This window comes from Sphaeramia orbicularis, chromosome 5 (assembly GCF_902148855.1).
Source record: "Sphaeramia orbicularis chromosome 5, fSphaOr1.1, whole genome shotgun sequence".
Lineage (NCBI taxonomy): Eukaryota > Metazoa > Chordata > Actinopteri > Kurtiformes > Apogonidae > Sphaeramia > Sphaeramia orbicularis.
This window is the reverse complement of record NC_043961.1, coordinates 19,749,659-19,771,374: the sequence shown is the minus strand read 5'-3', so window position 1 is coordinate 19,771,374 and position 21,716 is coordinate 19,749,659. Positions and strand designations below refer to the sequence as shown.

The window sequence follows — 21,716 nt, the reverse complement described above, 5'->3', positions numbered from 1 at the left end:
TGTTGCCCTCTTCTTGGATTTGTTTTTAGTTTCTAAACTGATACTGAAAAGACAAATGGGAGTACATTTTGGATTTATTTTCCTAATGGAAGACTCGTAAAACCTTTACTAACCCATCTATGAAGCATCTACAAATCTAAAATATTTAATAACTGTTGAACCATAGACAGTTCTATAAATACAGTTACATCCATGTGGTAAAATGTAGTTCCTCAGTCTTTCGTCTTCATCAGATAGCACTCATTTGGACATGAAGAGGTTCTGGTGTGAAAGTGGAACCACCATAAACTTCTGCAACATTGATTCACCACTAAAACCCACCTAGTTTGACAAATGACTAACCGTAGACGCATCAATTTTGCTTGAAGTAACTTTTTTCCCCCCAGTTTTCTCTTTATTGATATGTCTTGAATTATCTCTGTGCTTTTATGAACATCTACATAATCAGAAAATTAAATAAAGGAAAGTACTTGATTTTCACTGAAATATACAAAATGTAGAGGATAATAATATAGTAAATACTGATAAATAATAATCAAAGGTTACATGTAGACGAAAAAAAGTAATTTGGAAGTCACCAAAAGTAGTTCCAGGTCTTCCGTGGATGCGCCATTTCTCAAAAATACAGTCAACATGTTTGTCATAGATTTACAGGTGTTTCACTTGTGTTGGTGAGTTTATACCCACTGTTTCCTTAAAAGGAAATGTTGATGACGGTAGAAGTTAGCTGTAATTAAAACCGTGAAACAAATAGATTCTTTAGTCATTTCAATATTATTTTTCTCATTTAACATTTTTCTTGAGTGGTGTATAAACGTATACATTTACACGGCCGTTTCGTGATTGAATTAGTGCATTTCTCACCATCATGTTATGTAGGAAAGTTGTTTTGGGACATTTATTTTGACGTCATCACTGTGCGCCCACATGTGGACAGGTCACAGGGGTAACGGGGCTGTTGGACGCCGGGTAGTTGGTTAAATGAGATTCCTGCAGTTACTCAGTAATTTCTTCCAAACCGACTGTCTTTTCGCTCAGAGGACGAAGCTCGAAGGGTAACGACACCGGCAGACATGTCGTACTGCAGGCAAGAGGGTAACTTCCGCCTCTTTTCATTCATTTTATTTCTGTTTTCTGGCCAATGTCATCGAGACAGACACTATGCTAAGCTAAGAGTGTAGGAACTGCGTAAGTTTACAGCATACAGCTCTAAAAGGTAAACAGGAATTATAAACGTTAAGTTTATAATTCCGAATTGGATTTGATATCCTGAACACTTACGCAAGTCTCAAATATACAAAGTTCCTACTTGTAGTCCTGATGTCAGCACTTGGAAAGCAGAAGAAGTTAACTCAAACCAAGGCTACGAGACCAGTGCGCCCCCATTGGGTCAATATTACATCAGCAATACTCAGTAGTAATTGTTTGATTTCATTTTTCATTTGTAAGGGATCTTTCATGGCCAAGATGGACAAACATGCTCCAGTTTAATGCAGTGTATCTGTGTGTATGATTTGGCTTTTTGACTTGCAGTTCTTTTGCAGGTCACATCTTTAACATGTATTTGACAAATGTACACAAAGATGCTCATCGATTAAAATTGTGAGCAGTATGTATATCCTCAGCAAAACCAAAACACCAAAATGAACATTGTTGAGATAACCATTGCGGCTACTACTCCAATGAACGATAGGGCTGTGTATTGGCAAGAATCTGGCGATACGATACAAATCACAATACTAGGATCACAATACGATATATCACGATATATCATATCGCGGTACTGTTAAAAAGTCAATTTTTTTGTTAGTTTCTTTAAAAAAAAAAAAAGATTGTTTTCTTGAAGAATTGAATTACACCAGAAATATGCACAAATAAAAACACATTTTTATTTGATCAGAACAGGATCTAATGCTATATCACAAAAATGTCTTATGTTTAAACTTAAATTATGTTTTACAGATATTACAGTTTAAGATCGTGTTCAGATGTTCATATTCTATTAATTTTAGAACTAACATCATAACATTATTTTTGTACAATCCCAACAAAGGAACTAACATTATTTAATAAAAGAGTGTTAAATAGTAATAATAATAATAATGATGATGATAATAATAATAATAATGAAAATATAAAATAATAAATATATATAATTAAATAAAATAATAAAATATAAACAAAAAAGTAAAAATGAACCTCCACAATATCTGCTTTTGAATAAATACCTAAAAATATCGATACAGTACTTTTTAATATCGATGCAGTTTTGTGAAATGATATATTGCAGAACCGATATTTTCTTACACCCCTCATAAACGATGGAGAATTTGGGTAAAAGTATTCGTTCTCTGATTCCATCTTCTTGGTTTTTCTTTAATTAATTTCTGATTTCCTTACTCTTTTATGACTCCTAACAAAATGTCTTTGGTGTACAGACTGAACTAGATATTTAAGAACCTCATCTTTTGTTTTGGGAAACAGTTGTTTGAAAAAATAACTGACAGGTTAGTCAACAATGGAAAATAAAATCATTAAATACAGACACCATTGGCTTTAATGCCACTTATCTGTGGGTAGTATTGTAAATCTACTTGCTTGTTTGTCTAAGAAAATGCACAGATTACTAATTTTGAAGTGTCAAGCATGTAAAATACAAAATGTGCTGCAACTTTCATTGTGTGTTTTACACAGCACGTCACCTAGATATCCCCAGATAGCAGAGGTTGTGTTTGTTTTTATTCTGTTTGAGCAGTTATATCATCTTACATCCTTGTAAATCTGAACCTTCTTTTTGCAGCCGTTGGTGACTTTATTTATCCAGACTGGTTTTGTGATGGTTGCAGTCATAGTCTCCACTGAACTGTTGCTGTCACAAAGATTCACCAAATATAGAGTGATGAACAGGAACAGTACAGATGCTTACAGAGACTTACTGTTAGTGTTTACTAATATTAGGGAAAAAAAAAATTCCAGAATCAGAATCTAGGTGATTGCTGACCTTTCACCAAGTTCAATAAAAGTCAGTCTCAGTAGTACTAGTTTCCTGCTGATAGATGGACAAACAGTAACACAAAACTTAACCTCTGAACTAGAGTAAACAAAGTAGCTTAATGAAGGAGGAGCTGAGCCATTTGGATTTTTGTGCACTGTACATACATCTGAATGTAATGTTAAGTTCTCAAAACTATGGAAATTATTTTCTTTTGCATCATATAATTAATTACCAACTAAAGTGTTGACCCGATGGGATCCACAGGTTCTAGACGTTATATTTTTTATGCTGTTGCGTATTTGTGCATGCTGTACTGCATTTGTCCAGCTGTCACCACCAAAGAGCATAGCAGCATGATTGTAAGGCCATAGCAACGTGATTGTAAGGCTATTGTATTTCAAAATGACTAATATCTCCCAAAATATTGGTCCTATCAATTTACAAGTTTCACTAGTCTATTCCTTGACAAAAAATACATAAGTATGCCAAACTGCAGCAGTCGGCTCTTTCCAGATTTTGTATGAATCCCTGGACACACACAAACGCACACAGAGGCCACTTGGCTTTTATAATATAGATACTGGCTTTTTGTCAACAGTTTTAAGGTTTGTTTCTTTGTTTTAGGCTCATGTGACACATGGGTCTCATAAAGACATGTGGAAGAGGATCATCGCATGCATAAATATTTTGGCTACATCACCAGACACTTGAAGTTCTATAAAATTTGCCAAATTACATTGAAAATTTGAGGTTGAAATCCCTTGTTTTGTTTTTTTTTCTCCAGGAAAAGATCGGATCATCTTTGTGACCAAGGAAGAGCACGAGTCACCAAGCAATGCAGAGCTGATTGCAGATGACCCGAACGATCCTTATGAGGAACAGGGTTGGTTATTGTTAGTCTTTGTAGAGAAACTGGATCTGACTCAATGACAGAAGAGTTAAACCCTCTGTATATAATAGTTTGTTTGCATTTCTGGTCAAAAATTACACAAGTGCTTTTGGTATATAATAATTTCATGTGGTTTGAGAGGACGCAGGACTTCTACTTTCTTCTTTAAGAGATTGTTTGGCGGTTCATAGTGGTTTTCTCACATGTATGGGGTTAAATACGTGATGACAGCTGTAATTACTGATCACTGTAATGATTCACTCAGATATGACTCTACTGTTCTATTCAGCAGCTCAACACAAAGACTTTGAAAACTGGCTTCATTTTTCCTACAGTGATGTGAAACGGTGTCTGTTCATCTATATCTATATTATATTTACATTTCTAGTTGGACATACAAGTGAAAGCAGCAGGAGTGTTTTCAAATTCTGGCACTTTATCCAGAATTCCTGCCTCCTGCTTCTTTAATTAATGAGTTAATTGATCAAACTGGTTACAGCCATTCAGAGATAATCAATAGTAGCCATCAGTTATCAATAATTGATAAAGCACTTTGTGACTCTGTCTGTGAAAAGTGCTCTATAAATAAAATTTACTTTACTTTACTTTACTTTATAATTAAAAAATTGTGTTGTGAAACAATGTTCATGTTAAATTAAAAGAGAGAGAGTACAGAATAGATCTATTTAAGTGAACAAAGGCAATCGAATCATAAGTTTTAAATAAATGGTCTGTATTTTACTTTCATTTCCTCTGAGTAAACAAATTTTAGTAAAAAAAAAAAAATACAACAACAATATGGTGTTGACATTGACCATCCTGCTCTCTAAATAGTGGCCTTTGAAAATTCACATTGATCAATCCCAATTTGAAACCTTTCTGTTTCTATGAGGGGATTCACTGAACTTACTTGTGGTTTCCTGTTTCTTTAGGTCTGATCTTGCCCAGTGGTGACATCAACTGGAACTGCCCGTGTTTGGGGGGCATGGCCAGCGGACCATGTGGCTCTCAGTTCAAGGAGGCCTTTTCCTGTTTCCATTACAGTAAAGAAGAGGTGAAGGGCTCGGAGTGCATTGACTACTTCCGTAACATGCAGGAGTGCATGCAGAAGTATCCTGAGCTCTATCCTCAGGAGGAAGAAAACTCTGCCCAAACGGAGTCCAGCTCCGAACCTGAATCTGCTGCCCCCGCTGAGGGCTCAGCATCACCCCCTGAAAATGACTCTAGTCCAGGCACGTCTACAGCCGAGCCCACCTCACCTACAGACAGCCAGACTGCCAGTTAAGGTCAACCAGTCATCATTCACAGATCTCTGTGTGCGAGCACTGCCCAACATGAAGGATGCTCCACGACGAGCTCTGATCGGCACCGCCTCTTTTCTTATTTCAGCCCAGAGAGAGGCTATAGACTGACAGTCTGGGAATTACTTACAGAAGCCATCAGAGGAGGACTTTGTGAATGCAGAGAAACGTAGCATATGTACAGAAGTATAGGTTGCTTTATTTGCTGAGCACTTATAAATCATGAAATATGATTCAAAGGCAGTGGGCCGAGCTATTCGCTGCAGGGACTTTAGCTGAAGGACTGACTTTCTATGCAACAGAAAATTACTTTGCTACTTGTTGTCACTTCTCCAATCATAACATTTGTTGATTTGTTTTGATTTTTGTGTATTTATAGTCAGGATATACTGGGCATTTAGCACTGACTTGCGACTAAATATCAAATATGACAAAAGCTCTGATCGGTTTTCATCAGAATGTATCCAGACGCAGTTCACTGAAGGGAGCAAAACACAGAGTTGAAGAGGAAACAGCAAACCTAAGCCTCTTAGTGTTGAGATCACATTAATATTAACACCATTACATGTTGGTATCTTATAGGATGTCAGGGTCTTTATCTGCTGCCAGGTGAACAACTGTCTTTTTTTAATGACACTGTGTCTGTCCACATCACTGTCATTGTCATTTTTTTGTTTCAGTACTGTTAAATCTTTGGTTGGAAGCTGTGGTCGGTGTTTAATGTCGTTCAGGCCTTAAAGGACTTTACATTTTCTCTCAAATATTTCAAATTAAAATATTAATGAGACCGTTGACATTTGATCTTTCTGTTCAAAGTGTGAAAACTTTTATATGAACGTCACTCACTGAAGAGGCCTCAAAATGTCCGTGATTATATGAATTAAATATTAATCTGTATTAGTCTTAACTGACATTAAGACTTAATCATATTTTACAGCCTTTACAATGTCATACATGTTAAATTACAGAACATTTGTCTTCAGAGAAGTTCAGGCTTTGCTAATGAAAAAATACATTCTGGTCTTTTACAGACATGTAACCAGAGCCCCACGGGTACTGGGTAACAAATATGTTTTAACATAAAAGCAAATATGCATACAGATAAACAGCGTGTAATACATCATACTTGAACTGCAGTCTGTTCTTTTCATTTGTTTCAGTCCTTACTGTGTGTTACACAGTGATTGTGACATTTTGCTGCAGTTTTGTGGAGTCAATTGGTTTTGAGTTTGACTCCTGGATCATTTTCCTCTTGACATTAACATGAGGTCCAATAAGTTTCAGTCCTTTTTCTGAATAATCCACTGACTCTTCCTGGGTGCCCATGGTGTGTTTGGATCATGGACATCCATTTCTTAGGGCGTCAGATATAAGTAGACCGAGTCGCGGTGTCCAGGGGACGACTACACTTTGCATGGTGACCAACAGACGGCCTGTCCCCGCCTCCTCTGGACCTGCCAGGAGGTATTCCATACCTACAAAATGACAGTAACATAAGATTTATTTAACTATTTGAATATGAGTGATTGTTATTAGAAAATGGATCTCCTTTTAAATCTTACCAGGGTTTAGGATTGGACACGTGCAGCCTCGACTGGTCCAGGACAGAGGGTAGATGCTAATGGTCCCTAAATCCAGCACCACCTGGACTGATTTCAGGACTTTGCGAACTTTTACCTGCACTTCTGCGTGACTGCCTTTGTCATGAGCCGACAATACACTGGCCTTGATCACTGTCATGGGCCAGAAGGATGCAATGATTCAGAGCCAGTGAAGATAGAGAAAACATACAAAACTTAACTAAACCTTTACTGTCTGAGGCATTTTCATCCAGAAAAACATTTGAGCTCTTTGAATACAGCTACTGTAGCCTGTTTTCTCTAACATTACTAATAGTTCATACAAAATGAGCACTCACATTTTACCACAAGACAGTTACTCTGCAGTAAAATATTGAGGGTTGACTGGTATCTCAGATTTGCACTTCCTAAGTATTTCAGCAATAATATGCAATTACAGATGTCCTAAGGTATTAGATTAGATCATAAGATAAAAAAAGGAAATAAACTAATTATGAAAAAACCCAAAACTTTAAAAACACTAGTAAAACCAGGTACATTAGAAATACTAAAAATATGTAATAGTAGCAATACTTGAATTTCCCCCTTGGGGGATCAATAAAGTTTATCTTAATAAATGATTGAAACAATGATAATATTAATAAAAATCATAATAAAAGTAATATAAGTAATAAATAATAGTAATCGTATCAAAAAAATCAATAGTAACAATGATTACTGTAATAATTAATAAAAGAAAGTGATATAGGTACTAATAATGTAGTGTAAAATTCATTTTGAACATTGTCAACACATTTCAACAATCATATAATCTTAGAATAACTTCAGGGCTACAACAATGTTAGAAAAATGTGAAAACAAACACTATTTCTGTGTGTTGTGCAAATGTCCCTTTTTTTTTTTTTCTTACCATAGTCATGTTTGGTCTTGCAGAGATCCGACACACTTCTCAGCCTTTTCTCTTTACAGCTGCATTTTCCTGTGTAAAGGCAGTGGAATGTTTTGTCAGTTATTTTAAACTACAGCGTAAACTCTTAGGTTAAAAAATAAGGTAATGTCTTCTCATCGCATTTTATAAAATTACTGTTTGTTTTTGTCCAATAGAAGTGAAATTCATAAAACCAGCTTCCTTGAACTTTCTTGTAATTACTCTTAAACAACCAGATCTTTTAAAACTGATGATAATTTTGTGAGCCAGATGAATGATTTTCCTACTTAAGTGAACTTGACCTGATATTTTAGGTCTTCCCTTTGTTTATACGTGTAGATTCAAGATTCCAGATTCAAAGCATTTATTCTCATATGAACGGTGAGGACATGTTCCCTGTACAATGAAAGTCTTGCTTTGCTGTTCATGGAATGCCAAATATACAAAAAACAAGTATAAATAAATAAAAGAAAAAAACAGAAGAGAGACAAAAATATACAGTGCAAATATAAATGGTACAGTTCTGTCTGTGAAAGTGTAAACAGGTAAACAGTAGGTCTAATATGTAACTAATATGTCAGTTGGGTTTCTTAGTTAAACTTCCTTCCTTTTTACATTTTACTGAAAAACAACTATCAGATTTTAAACATGCCTACACCAACACTTATTACATACTTTTATATTTTTCTTGTGCTTACATTACCTTGAATTCTTTACCATCAGACTGAATAATATCTTAGTTAATGGCAGATTTACTGGAGATTTCACCAAAGATAGACTGACTCGTACATAAATAATTAAGTGACTAGTTGATATAATCTTATTTTTCCTTTTCTTTCTTTTCTTGAGCTAAGTTAATCTGAATCTTTTCACAGCATATGCCGAACCTCATGTTTTTGGCCCAGTGTTGTATAAACACAGGTAGCATCACTATCTACAGAGTCAATAGTTTCAACACTTGCCTGTGTAATGCAGGGCTGAGACCGCCAGCTCCTTTGACCATGGAACCTCCTCTTCAAGTGGGAACATATGATCCAGATCAGGGATTTTCCCACCAATGGGAACATTAAACACCTGATTGTTGGTGTAGCTGCACACATGAATTGAAAGCCATAAGGTCATTGTTAGAAAAATACAACTAAAATGAAGCTCTCCAGGTGCTAACCTGTCTTGACACTGCCCGGTGGTGGGGTCGCAGCTGTGGGGGCAGGAACAGGCCCTGCAGCCCTGCTCTCCGAAGCCCCAGTATCCAGGCAGGCAGTGGCTGCAGCTTGTACCACCTACACCGGCTCTGCAGTGGCACTGGCCGGTCCTGGGGTGGCACCAGGACCCCCCCTCTGCAGCACGGGAAGGCAAGGAGCCCCGTGGATCACAGTGGCAGCCTGAGAACCAGAGACAGATACAGATCTGCGTATTGTCAGAACATACAGATGGATGGCAAATGGATGCTTTTATAAAACTGGTCCCTAAAAACAGGACATGGGGGCTAAAAATTCAAACCAAATGTCGACTAATGTTATGAAGCAAATTTGGAAGCACTTTGGGTCTATTTTAAAAATAAATATTTACTGAGATAAAATAGAAAACATTTTTCTGTTAAGACAGATTTTTATATAATTTTTTTATACAAAAATCACGGTAAAAAGGACATGAAAATGATACGCGATTTTTTTGAATATCTTTTGATTCTCTCACAGATACATTTTAGGAATTGAAGTAAATATGCAAGACAGTGTTTAACAAAAATGATCACTCTTGCAAAATCACTCGCAATTTATTTGTGTTTAAATGGACAGGTTCTGTATGTAACGCAAGTGGACATGATGGGTTATGTAAGAAACCTGGAATGAGACTGCTGATTCATGAATAATCCACGTGTCTGGATTAGAAAAACCACTAGGATCATCAAATTTAACACAGTCTCTATATTTATAGTTGTATGTAAGATTATTTCAAGCCATGTCTTCCAGATCAAATACACTGACACCTAGGTAGCTTTTCGTGTCCCAGTTTTGGTCCTATTTTTGGCTCCAATATTTTATTAAAAATGTATTAATTTTGGGATGGCTCAGAGCAAGAGTATAATTTTTTTGCATTTATCTAAGGTCATCATCAGGTACATCCTGGGGGAAATATGTCTAAATTTCTCTTTTATTATTGGGTCTAAAGAGCTGGCAACGTGCCAGATACCAAAATGAACCTCATTTCATAGAAGCACCTGAATAAAATAAACAAAAAACAGAGCATAATGTGTCTTTGTCAGTGCTCCCATTTACATCCACACTAATACTGTGGTTATTATCTGATTTTTAGAGTTATCAGATTATTATTGATCATGTAAACAGTATAATCTCATCTGTTTTATTACTTAAAAGCAGTAATCTGATTATGAGAAATCAAGTTAATACATGTAGATTTGTCCCCCAAACCTCCAACGTTTTCATGCATGCATACCTGTTAATCTGATGTATTTAGTTATTTTACATCTGCGCACATGTAAAAAAAAAAAAAAGCAGAAAATGGAAGTGACGTAAATGTGAGCAGAAGACAATAATAATGGGCTAAAATGTCTAAACCTGAGTTTATCGATTATTGTATTTCAAAAGTACATGTAAATTATTACAACAATCTGGTTTCTCCCAGTTATGTGATGTTTATGGGCATGTAAACGGGCCCGGTGATTCTACACATCTGTGAACTCGACTGGAGGGATGAACATGTTGTTTCCTCATTTCATGTTTTGATGATGGTGCTGGAAGGTGCAATCTAACAAAGCACAGTGTGAAAACTAACACTTGTGAAATCCCATCAGCTCATCTATATTTGTCTCTGTTTAGAGTGTGATTAGACAGCTGCAGATGGAAGGTGTCCATTTCTAGTTTTCCCTTTGATTTTGGCAACTGAACTTCAGCATCTTTTATCCTTTTACATCTAGGTTCCCACAGTCATAAAAAGCCTCCAATGTTCAAAACAGGTACATAAATAGAATAAATATGTGAAATAGAATGAAGTAGAAATGAATACGGTCAAACACTAGAAGTAAAGCTAATCCTAAAATATCAGTAAATGCATTAGAAAAAAAGAATGTCTTTAATATAATATAGTGAAACCAGACAGCATAAATTAAATGAGTGAAATTAATTACATTACATTACTTTTAGAGATGTGAGTTTTTCCATGTCTTGATGCAAAAATCTACTACTTAGTTTTGTTTTTTTTTTAATATCCTTGGTGAGTTTGCATCCTTGAATTCTTATGCAAAAAAAAAAAAAAAAAAAAAAAAATCACAAAACAAGATAAGACAGCATCTCTGTCAGATTTAGACGACACTAAAGGCAAATTTTAGCAAATTCAGCGGCTCTCATGGTTTTTACTTAGGTTTGTACAGACTTATTGGGATGGCTTTTTATTGACATTATTTGACTAAAAACATTGCATTTTTACCTAATTTTCAATTTGTATTGTAACAGTCTTTATTCTATTCTATTCTATTCTATTCTATTCTATTCTATTCTATTCTATTCTATTCTATTTATTTATTTATTTATTATTGTACAGTTTTTTAAAAGATACCTCATTGGCTTCATAGTTTTTTCATAGTGTTTAAAATTAACATGAAAATAACATACTGAAATTAGATAATAGTAATAACAATAATAATAAAAAAAAAAGTTTTGAAATTTTGGGAACCCTGTATTTTTTATTGCCACTTTATTATTTTGTGACGGTTCATCCCAAACTGTTGTTTTCCTCTCGTCTTCATCCCATAGATGTTCAACTGGTTTAACATCTGGTGACTGTGAGATCAGAACATACTGTATGATCCACATCATGTTCATCCTCACCAAACCATTCTGCCACAGATGGATGTAAAGTAATTCACCAGGAGACAGAGAAGAAGATGAGGTTTTTTCTTTCATTTGGTTCTTGTCTGTATCCTTTGCTGTTATTGCCTGATTCCACATTACAAATATCTACCAGCAGATGGAGCTACAAGACACTACAAGACATTCATTTCAGTCACAAGCCTCCTCTGCTGCACATAATCATTTCCACTAAGATAGTCAACAGCCTTTTCAATATTATTATACCAAACGAGAAAATAACCTCAAATTTATCTCCCTTTACATTTTACCATAAAGTGATTACCATGGTTATGTTGTACATTATATCTCCATTACAATATTACTATGTTTGGTCCTATTATGAATTTATATATGTAATAGAAAAACAGTGGAGATTTTATCATTATGAAGAATTCCAAACTGATTTTATGCTATTAACTTTCGCAGTCATGGTCCTAATATAAAGCACAATACATATGTTGGTTGATGATATATTAAATTATAATTTATTTTGCAGCCAGACAGTCTTGAGGCCTAGTCTGGATCACTGGAGGTACTCTGCAGGAATAAGGGTGAATATTCCCTTGACACTGAGGCTAGATTATCATTTATCTTCCTTCCTCCATCCAACAACTACCTCTGAGCTCCAACTACAACTTGAAAACGACAAAATGTTCTTCTCTTATCAGGATTTGGTCAACTGAATACAATGAGGTGCTTCTACGTGTGTACATTCTCCACTAGAGTAACTTCTTTCCTGACACTATTTTGCAAATGCACCTTTAAGATTTAAGACTGAAGAAGTTTAATCTCATATACACAGCAGTAACATAGTAATGAAATTCTTACTTTTCCTTTTCAACCACAGAATTAGACTGATAAAGGAATAAACTTAACTCTAAACAGAAAAAAATTAATGAAATAAAGTGAGTACTATGTAAAAAAGGCATAGAGCAGTCAACATTATAAAAATAATAAATAAAGCATTATCTCCTTATCTCTAGAACTAATCAGTCATCCTAAATACCTTTTACCCCCTCCCCTCCAGAAGGAGAGTGGACAGTGTCAAACAAATCTACAGGACTGACACAGTGCTTCAAACAACAGTAAAACCCAAATGTTCCAAAATAATTGTAATTCAGCTAAAGAGGCCCATCTTCCAGTGTAGTTGTGGGTTTAAATCTCTTTGTTTGGTTTTGAACTCATCATCCAACCCAACCTCAGAGTGAAAACCCTGTCCCGAGTCTCTTACGTGTGCAGGTGAAGGCTGAGTTCAGAGGCAGGGACGGGTGGCGGCGGTATCCGTGGCGGCAGCGCTGGCACCTTCGGCCGGCAGTATTGTGTTGGCAGTTGTCACAAACGCCCCCGCTGGTGCCGTTAGAGGAGAGCCATGCCCGATGGGAGAAGTGGCAGCTGTCAGCGTGACCGTGGCACTCACACTCTGGAGGAGACAGGAAGTAAACAGGAACATGGACCAGAGGCAAGAGGTAGGTTTACATGATGTACAAGGTTTGAATGAGTCTGTAAGGGTGGAGCTTGTGAAACAAAGTGATTCACCAACTGCAGTGATGGAAAAACAATTTAGACCCGGGGGCCGGGGGGGGGTCAGGGGACACATACAGCACAATATGATCTCAAGTAGGTCTGACAAGTAAAATAATGACATAAAAACCTATAAATCATGCCAACTCCAAACTTTTTACTATGTTTTAGAGTGAAAAAATGAAATTAGATCATGAAAATGTTTACATCTACAAATTGTCCTAAAAAGCATGAATAATCTGAAAAACCATGAACAACTTAGAATTTCATAAGAAACAAAGGCACAAAACATTTAATAACAGTTATAATACTGTTAAAATTGCACCTATTTTTCTAAAAACATTTTAGGTTGTTCATATGAATTAATAAAATGTTATTTATATATAAATATATATTATTTATATAAAGGTGTTCTCATGACACTTTACATTTAGAGCTGATCAAAGCCATACTCTTAACCCATAAAGACCCAGTGCTACGTTTGTGTCAGTTCCCAAATTAATTTTTCTCTCTATTTACCCTTTCTTACATGATTTATCACTGTTTATTATAGTATCATCCTCTGTATTTTGCATTTTTTCAATGAAAATCAGATATTTTCCTGTATTTAATTTACTGATCATGTAGCTGTTCATTAAAGCTGATTGTCATAATATCAGAAACAGAGGAAAAATTATGAAAATGTTAATTTTTCTACAAAATCTCTCATTAACTGAACATAAACCCAGTGTCTCCATTCATTGTCATTGATCCAACTCCATGGGTTTTACTGCTGAAGCAATGTTGTAGAAATTGACAGTGTTTCCATGGTAACTACGGAGCCTCTGAACATCCAAATGGGTCATATCTGATGACCATGAACAGATGATAAACTGAATTTTACACCAATTATTTACGTGTATTGAGAGGATTAGTTGATCAACAGGTATTAAACAGTTCCATCAGTAGGTGGTTTTGGTCGGCAGTGGCTGTTTGGGTCTTTATGGGTTAATATTTTTTCAGTTTATCCAGAGTTTGTGTGAAAGGATAGTTTGTAAATGTGAACATTTTCATGTAATTTTTACATTGACAGTTATTATGATAGTGTTTTACTGGTCTGAGCCACTTGAGATCAAATCGGTCTGTATGTGACCCCTCAACTAAAATGAGTTTTACATTTTTAGTTGTTAATATCTTCGATGTAATTTTTACATTTCATAAATTCATCCCATGGCCCTTTGACGGTCACTGATTTTGATCCTTTACATAATTGAAGTAAAAGTCCTTGATAAACATTAAAAATACTATTCTACTGTTATATATGATGCATTTTTTGGATGAATTTTACTGCCATATTAATGAGTATATTGATATGCCCAAAGTTGAACTCATCTGAAATACTTTAATACTGTTGAATAGTTTAATTTACTCAAATGCAACATATTCTGTAAAGTCATCATGTAGTATTAGTGTCCAGTGAACAGCCACATTCAGCTATGAAGGACTGGATTTATTTACTGACTAAATCCAGACAAAAGACATAAATCATCGACAGCATCATTCAGCTGCAAACATTAAGCAAACTTCAAAAGACTTGGGAATGTTTTTTGAGCATTTGAAAGACATATAAAAGAAGTGGATGAGAAATATTTCTAAAATAGAAAAAGTGTTGACTTTTCCAGATCTAGAAAAAATCATTCATGTCTGTCTCATTCCATCTGGTTTATTGTACTTCTTTGTTTACTTCACTGAGACGCTGAGGCTTGTGGTGCACCGGCTCTGTTTGGACCAAAATACAGCCACAAGGCTTTTAACAACCGCACATCAAAAGGCACATTATCATTACATCAGTTTTGCACTAGTTTTACACCAGAGCAGGAATGATTTTAGAATTCTTTCAATCACTTTTAAAGCACTTCACAGGCTGGTCTATTTCAGATGTTGTTCAGATTTTGTGGAAGTGGAAAATACACAAATCAAAGTGTTTCTCTAAAGAAACATGGGTTTCTGAGTTTTTAAATGTCTTATGTATGGTGCAAATAACAGAAATACTTAATGACACTAATTTTAGAACTGAAATCATTTGGAACCAGGTGAAGGGCTGCATATCATCGTCACAAATATTAAGTTAAAAGACTATTAATTAAGAGCAATAGGCAGTTTTCTCAGTGCTTTTTTCCTCAATCCTGATTTGGCCTTATATAGGATCTTTGGATTCCCTTTGATAATTTAAATGATTATTCATCTAAGTTGAGAGTACTTGCTCTGTCCTTTTATGTGATATTGTTGTGAAAGATATTAACGTTATGTCTCTGTCTGGTTTTAGTGTTTTGATCGTTGGTTTTCATCATGGTTTAGATCTGTGTTTATTGTTGTCATATATAATTGCAAAAATTAATAAAATTGGGGGGTGCAGTTAACCTGCTTTGTGAAGAAATCATTCTGTACATCTTTACTTTTCCTACATTGTATAATAGAAAAGGGGTTTTATTTTTCATTATTTTCATGTAGTTCACTATGAGCTTGTCAATTCGATATGTTGTTTTATACAAAACCTACAAAAAAAGGAGGGTATTTGTTCTGTTCTGTTTTTTTACTGTCTTTTTGGATGTACCATGAAAATAATGTGTGTATTCTTTGCAGGAAAGACAATGTGAACAGATAAGCCACTGATGGCAAGACATGTCTGAGTTTGTAAACAGAGATAAAATCTGGAATTTGAACTGCCAACCTTTCGGTTATTGGACAACATGCTCTACCTCCTGAGCCACAGCCGCTCCAAAAATGCTTTCTGTTTATGTCTCTGGGTGCAACAACTTACATGAAGAGGAAAAGATTGTTTCTGTAATCTTAAATGTAACTACAGCTTCAAATTACATAATAACTTAATAAGTGCAGCCATCAGATAAATGTAGTTGAGTAAAAAGGGAAATATTTATCTCTGAGACTGTAGTGTCAGTGTAGTGGAGTGTAATTTAGTGGAGTACGATAAAATAGCACAAAATGGAAATGCTCAAATACAAGTACCTCACATTTGTACTTAAATACAGTTCTTGAGTAGAAAAGTCACAATCCATGTCTTGTAAACTGTACTGATACTGAAAATACAGTTTACTTTAGCATGAAACACTGGGAAGTTTCATCATTTAAATCTATTCTTTCTCCCTTTTTAATTTTGATTTATTTATTTATCTAATAGGATCCGGACACTTACTCTGGCATGGGTTGGGCTCCCCGCTGCTGCCGTTGGCCGGCCTCCAGGGGCGATCGTTGTAGAGCGGGGCACACTTCTCACAGTGATCCCCCGCCGTGTGGTGAGTACACACACACCTCGCAGACACCTGGAAAACACATCTGGGTCTGGTCAGTAACGTCACCCGCATTAGTGCATTCAACAGATCCAGGCAGGTGCAGTGAGGAGTAAATCAAGCCATGTAAAGCACTTTTACCAGTTTTCCATCAGCAAGTACAGTTTTACATCTGGACCTAACATCCTGACACCTGAATTTAATAGACAACAGACCACAGCCAAAAACTGACAGACACTTTTACTCTCATCTCGTTTTTTTTATTGTTGCTGGTTGCTCTTTTGCTTTGACACAGAGGAAAAAACACTCACCATATTACTGTCCTCTTGCGTGTCTTGGCTGCTGTTATATGGTACACAATGCTCTGCATGTCCGTGGCACAAGCACGTCCCTCTGGCCAATAAAGTATAAACAGCATACGGTGCTGAGGCAGGACTTTCTGTGGCAGATGTGTAGGTCTTGATGTCTGTGAGTTTAAGAGGAGCCGAGCAGGTCTGAGCTTTGATCAGTCTGATCCGGAGGTTTGTGAGAGTCAGACGGGCCAGAGCTTCTGGACTGTAGGGGTCCAGTATTTTAATGCTGCTGGGCTCTAATGTCCGTAATATTACCTGGAAAAGAAACAAAACCATTTATCAAATGTAAGTCAAACACATTGGACCTGCAAAAGCACATTTCCTCACATCAGGGATACAGAATTCAGTCAACCACAACCTGAAAATGAGCAAGGAATGAGGAAAAAAAACACAGAAGAGGATTTTGGGCTTAGTTGCACAAAGAAAAGCAATTGTATGGAATTATTTCAGCTACAGAGAGGATGAGGTAAACGAAAAACAGTGTCATTTTAATGGATGAATCATCTAAATAATACCACAAAATTCATTTTTCAGCTTTTATTAATGTTATTTTTGTTTACTATGCAGATGCACATATCACACAAGCACTTTAATCCAGAAGAATTGTGGAAGACCTCCATCCAAATACAGTTATTCAAGTCTTTTTATTCTAGTGCAGTGGTTCTCAACTGGTCTGGCTTCAGGATCCACTATCACCCCTCAATGACAAGACCAGACCCAAAATGATAAACGTTAACCTTCTCAAATGTATCTACGAAAAAGATTGTGTGTTTTGAATCTGAGATAATACAGAATATCACAGTATGAAAACAAAGAAGACAAGTTTAGTGATAAATCAAACTGACCAGCAGGTGGTGATGATAAATATAGAAATATTCCCTTTAACACTAAATTAGATCCATTTAAGCCAAAACCAAAAATGAACTCAGTTAAAAATTAAAAGTGAATTCAGTCACTTAGAATTAAACACACTGTGGTTTTTGTCCAATGGAGGTAAAATCATATCTGATGGAGTCACTGTCATACCTGAGTTTCACCATGATATGTATTAAAACTTTGAGTTTGTGAAATGTCTGGTGTTAATTATGATTATAGTGCATTACCGCCACCTACTGTTGGGAGTGTGAATGGACGACGCTCAGCTCCATAAAAAAAAATAAAGCACAGGATTTGTTTCTTAACATTATTTTTTCGCCAAGACAAAGGCCCACAGTCCACTGAAAACCGGTTTGAAACCCACTTTTGGGTCAGGACCCACCAGTTGAGAATCACTGCTCTAGTGAAAATTGCTGTATTATTTTATGTGACATGTCCAACATTGTGGAGCCCAGCATTACATTACTGTAAATATTCCCTCACCTCGCCTCCACTGCAGGGTGCAGCACTTGTATAGCGGGATGTACACAAGGATCCTGGCTGATTAAAATCATCAGGCAAACCAAACTCCATGCTGCAGTTGTGTGCAAAGAGCTTGAGCACTTCCCACGTCTTTCCAAAGTCAGCTGAGCGCTCAATGGCCATTGCAGCAGGACGGGGTGACCTGAACAACAAAACCACATGGGACAGACAGAACTGTGTCTCCAGGTCCAACTGGATCTCATCTTGCTGCATGATGGTACAGGCACCTGAGGACCACCAGGTATCCGGATGCAAAAAAGGGTCATCGGTCATATGAGCAGGAGGATGGGGGTCCTCCGAGCAGGTGTGGGAGGCCGCAGCAGGACAAGGGCAAAGGTTATGGTGGAGGGAGGTGTTCCCACAGCAGCCTGACAGGGTGAAGAGGGTCCTGCCACTCGCCAAGTTCCCTATGGGTGGACTACATGCACGGTCCACACATCTGGAGGCTGACACACAGGGTGATGGAGGCTCAGTGAAAGAATATTAACAGAGTGTAGAGCAGGAGTGTCAAACTCATTTTAGTTCAGGGGCCACATACAGTCCAATATGACCTGAAGTGGGTCAGACCAGTACAATAATAACATAATAACCTATCAATATTGTCAACCCCAACTTTTTCTTTACATTTTAGAGTGACAAAAGTAAAGTTACATAATGAAAAGGTTTACATCTCCAAACTGTCCTAAAAATGTGAATAACATGAGCAAGTTGAAATCTCGTAAGAAAATACGTGCAATTTTAACAATATTCCACCTCAGCTTCTTATTTAGACGTGTACTTTACAACTTACAGATCACAGTGGATGTACAAAGATATAAAACACAAAACACGCTTAATTTTGTAAAAACTGCGTGTACTTCTCTTAAGACATTTCCGGCCTTCCATGCTGTATTTGTTCAGGTTATTCACTTTTTTTTTTTTTGAAAGGATAGTTTGTAAATGTAAATATGTTCATGTAATTTTCCTTTTTTACCCTAAAACCAAGAGAAAAACTTGGAGTTGTCATTATTTATAGGTTATTATACTATTTTATTAGTCTGGCCCACTTGAGACCACATTGGTCTTCATGTGAACTAAAATGATTTTACACCCTTGATTGTTAATATCTTTAGTGTCATTTTTGCTTTTCACAAATTCTTTGACACCCCTGGCATAGAGAAAACTGAAGCACAAGGTCAGGTCAGCGTTTTTCTGTCTGCTATAACTATCAAGCATCTCTGACATGATGGACAAAACCCAGGTCGTCTCCATTGTGTTTTTCCATTAATATTTAATTCACCTGAACATTGTGGCACTACTTCTAGCTCAAACGTGACACAGAATCCTTCCACATGCACTGGAGACAGCATTAAGACTCTCAGGTTACATGCAATGGCAAGACACAAAGCAGCCACTTTATCATATCAGCAGTATCACTTTTACTTTAGAAAACAGCAGATAACAATGTAAGACATTATTAAGTCGTCAGCTTCATGGAAACACCAACATGCACTTGATTCAGAAAAGCTACGTCAGAGTTCACTATCTTAGTGCTCCATGCGCCTCACCTGCTTCACTGAGATCCAAAACCAGCCAACAGAGCGCCACCAGCATCTGATGTCGACCTTTCCCAAGGATATTAGACACTTTCATGCTTGGTGATGCTGTGTTTGCAACATACAAAGTGCGTAAATCCTCTTCTATTGGAGATAGATGTTAACATTATGTGCATTTAATAGACAAGTGCATTTCTATCCAATTACGCAATGCGCACTTCAGTCCAGCTGAATTCAACTCCGTCCCCCAAGGGATGGTGGGATTTTTTTTTTTTTTTTCTTTTTATAAAAAGGTGACACTATTCTCAAGGACAGGAAGTCTCTGTCTCCGGCAGCAGATGACGAAGATACTGGGGTTTTTTTGTCCAAGAGTTAATGCCTCATATTTGACAAGAAGAACCGTGAGTTTGACAGATGTCCTGGTCCACTTTGTAAAAACTATGTCTGTGCTTCAATAAAAAAAGGAACCTCTTCTGTTTCTGAATGAAGGAATTAATGAGACGATTAATTAATCCACAGACACCAAAACCCACTTTGTCGTTGCGCTCTGCTCGTTTACGCACTGGAGAGGAGTGTATGCTGTATTTATCCACGCCCCCCTCCCCACTCCGGACGCACGTTCCCTGTACGCACACGCGCTTACGCACATGCGGTGCAAGGTTTTGGCAGTGTATTGAAACACTGAAAACAACTGAGAATGCACATTTTTGGAATGTAAATACGCCTAGTCCGCATTCATATATGGATTCTGCACTGGATCGTGTCAGATTTGCGCAGGCTCTTCCATGAAGTTAATGCGAACCAGCCGCATCTCGCATACCAGCTACACCAGGTCCACTAACCAGGACTTTGTAATTGGGCGAGGAAATTAGTTTATCTGCTTCTGCCCTCCTGTTTGCAGCTGCAGTAACTCCAAGTTACAAGTGTCTTTGAAGTCTAGCACGAAGAAATCTGAGAAGGGGATAAAAATAGCCATTGGTGCTGTTGTTTGCAGTTCCATGGTGCATTGTGGCAAAACAAAAAAAAAAAAAAAAAAAAAAAAAAAAGTTAGAAAACTTTCAGGCAGCTTGGGGTTTCATGCAAATGACTTGGCTAAGAAAAGAGCCTTTTTCTATTTGTCTGCCTGACTAGATAGATTACCCTTCCGTTCTCCATTGTAGCACCAGATAATAAACACATGGCCCGAACAGCACTGCTACATGACAGTTCCTTTACATTCCTTTTAACCACATGTGTCATGAAACATATAGACTTTTGCTGAGCTTGATGTGTTTTTCCTCTCTGGCACTCTATATCCGAGTTTGAAAAATAAGCACCATGTCTCTTCAGATTTGTGGCTCAACATCAAATACAGAGGGCTCAGAAAATTGGAATAGACGCACAGAACTGGATTTCTTTCCATAAATGTCTTGAATGGCGTACAAATTGTTTACAGACCATGGCCTGCTTTTCCAAAGAATATGGCCAAAATAGTAAAAAAAAAATACTAAGGAATGACATATCTGCCCTTAATGTGTTATGTGTTGTGTTTTTACTTTACGCATACAATTTTGACAAAATCACAGATCATCATCTGTGATACTGATTTAAATGTGTTTTATGCTCCAGTCATCACTCCATCTCTTTCTGTTTGTATATTAATCTTCATAGTCATCTATCTGTTTCTGTCCTCTATATTCTTAGCCTGGTAAACCCTAGTGGCTCTCCTCATCTTAACACATCTTACAGTTTCTCCTTTTGTTGCGCTCCAGTATACACCAAGAATAGCTTTATGGGAGCTTAGGGTAAGGCCATTTGTGTGGGTTTTATCTGTTATCTTGCAGTATAGGAGGCATACATAAATACTCTCTGGTCTTTTGCCTTAATCAGTACCTTTAAAGTCATGTGCAGGTTTTTACCCATGTTCACATCTTCACTCCAAATCAGACTTTTCACCTTTAATGAAAGTAAGTTACTGAGGTTTGAGGTTAAATTTTGCAGGAGAATAATAAAGGGAGCTGTAAAACATTTTTAACAGCAGCTTGTTCAGTAAAAGCTTACTCATTTTAGCTTCAAGATGCAAA

The 21,716-nt window shown here is 36.7% G+C and overlaps 2 protein-coding genes across 2 annotated transcripts; one reads left to right on the top strand and one right to left on the bottom strand.

The window, feature by feature from the left end:
• The first annotated feature begins 917 nt into the window (after positions 1 to 917).
• Positions 918 to 5,972, top strand: chchd4a (coiled-coil-helix-coiled-coil-helix domain containing 4a). The gene is made up of 3 exons (XM_030135192.1): positions 918 to 1,095; positions 3,780 to 3,878; positions 4,817 to 5,972. Exons 1-3 carry the CDS (start codon positions 1,074 to 1,076, stop codon positions 5,167 to 5,169), a joined length of 474 nt encoding a protein of 157 aa, XP_029991052.1. The 5' UTR covers positions 918 to 1,073; the 3' UTR covers positions 5,170 to 5,972.
• On the bottom strand, positions 5,851 to 20,187 carry LOC115420038 (netrin-4). The gene is made up of 10 exons (XM_030135191.1): positions 19,666 to 20,187; positions 18,080 to 18,564; positions 16,679 to 16,975; positions 16,274 to 16,400; positions 12,791 to 12,979; positions 8,859 to 9,075; positions 8,656 to 8,783; positions 7,676 to 7,744; positions 6,748 to 6,918; positions 5,851 to 6,660 (listed from the first exon to the last, which is right to left on the bottom strand). The coding sequence occupies exons 1-10, from the start codon at positions 19,748 to 19,750 to the stop codon at positions 6,524 to 6,526; spliced, it is 1,905 nt and encodes a 634-aa protein (XP_029991051.1). The 5' UTR covers positions 19,751 to 20,187; the 3' UTR covers positions 5,851 to 6,523.
• Positions 20,188 to 21,716: the final 1,529 nt, after the last annotated feature.

What these genes read in the sequence shown, in the direction of transcription:
- chchd4a (XM_030135192.1), top strand. Translation starts at nt 1,074, where the DNA reads ATGTCGTACTGCAGGCAAGAGG. An exon ending in GTCGTACTGCAGGCAAGAGG is followed by an intron (nt 1,096 to 3,779) that starts GTAACTTCCGCC and finishes TTTTTTCTCCAG; the next exon opens with GAAAAGATCGGATCATCTTT. An exon ending in CGATCCTTATGAGGAACAGG is followed by an intron (nt 3,879 to 4,816) that starts GTTGGTTATTGT and finishes CTGTTTCTTTAG; the next exon opens with GTCTGATCTTGCCCAGTGGT.
- LOC115420038 (XM_030135191.1), bottom strand. Translation starts at nt 19,750, where the DNA reads ATGAAAGTGTCTAATATCCTTGGGAAAGGTCGACATCAGATGCTGGTG. An exon ending in CACCCTGCAGTGGAGGCGAG is followed by an intron (nt 16,976 to 18,079) that starts GTGAGGGAATAT and finishes TTTCTTTTCCAG; the next exon opens with GTAATATTACGGACATTAGA. An exon ending in GGAGCCCAACCCATGCCAGA is followed by an intron (nt 12,980 to 16,273) that starts GTAAGTGTCCGG and finishes TGTCTCCTCCAG; the next exon opens with AGTGTGAGTGCCACGGTCAC.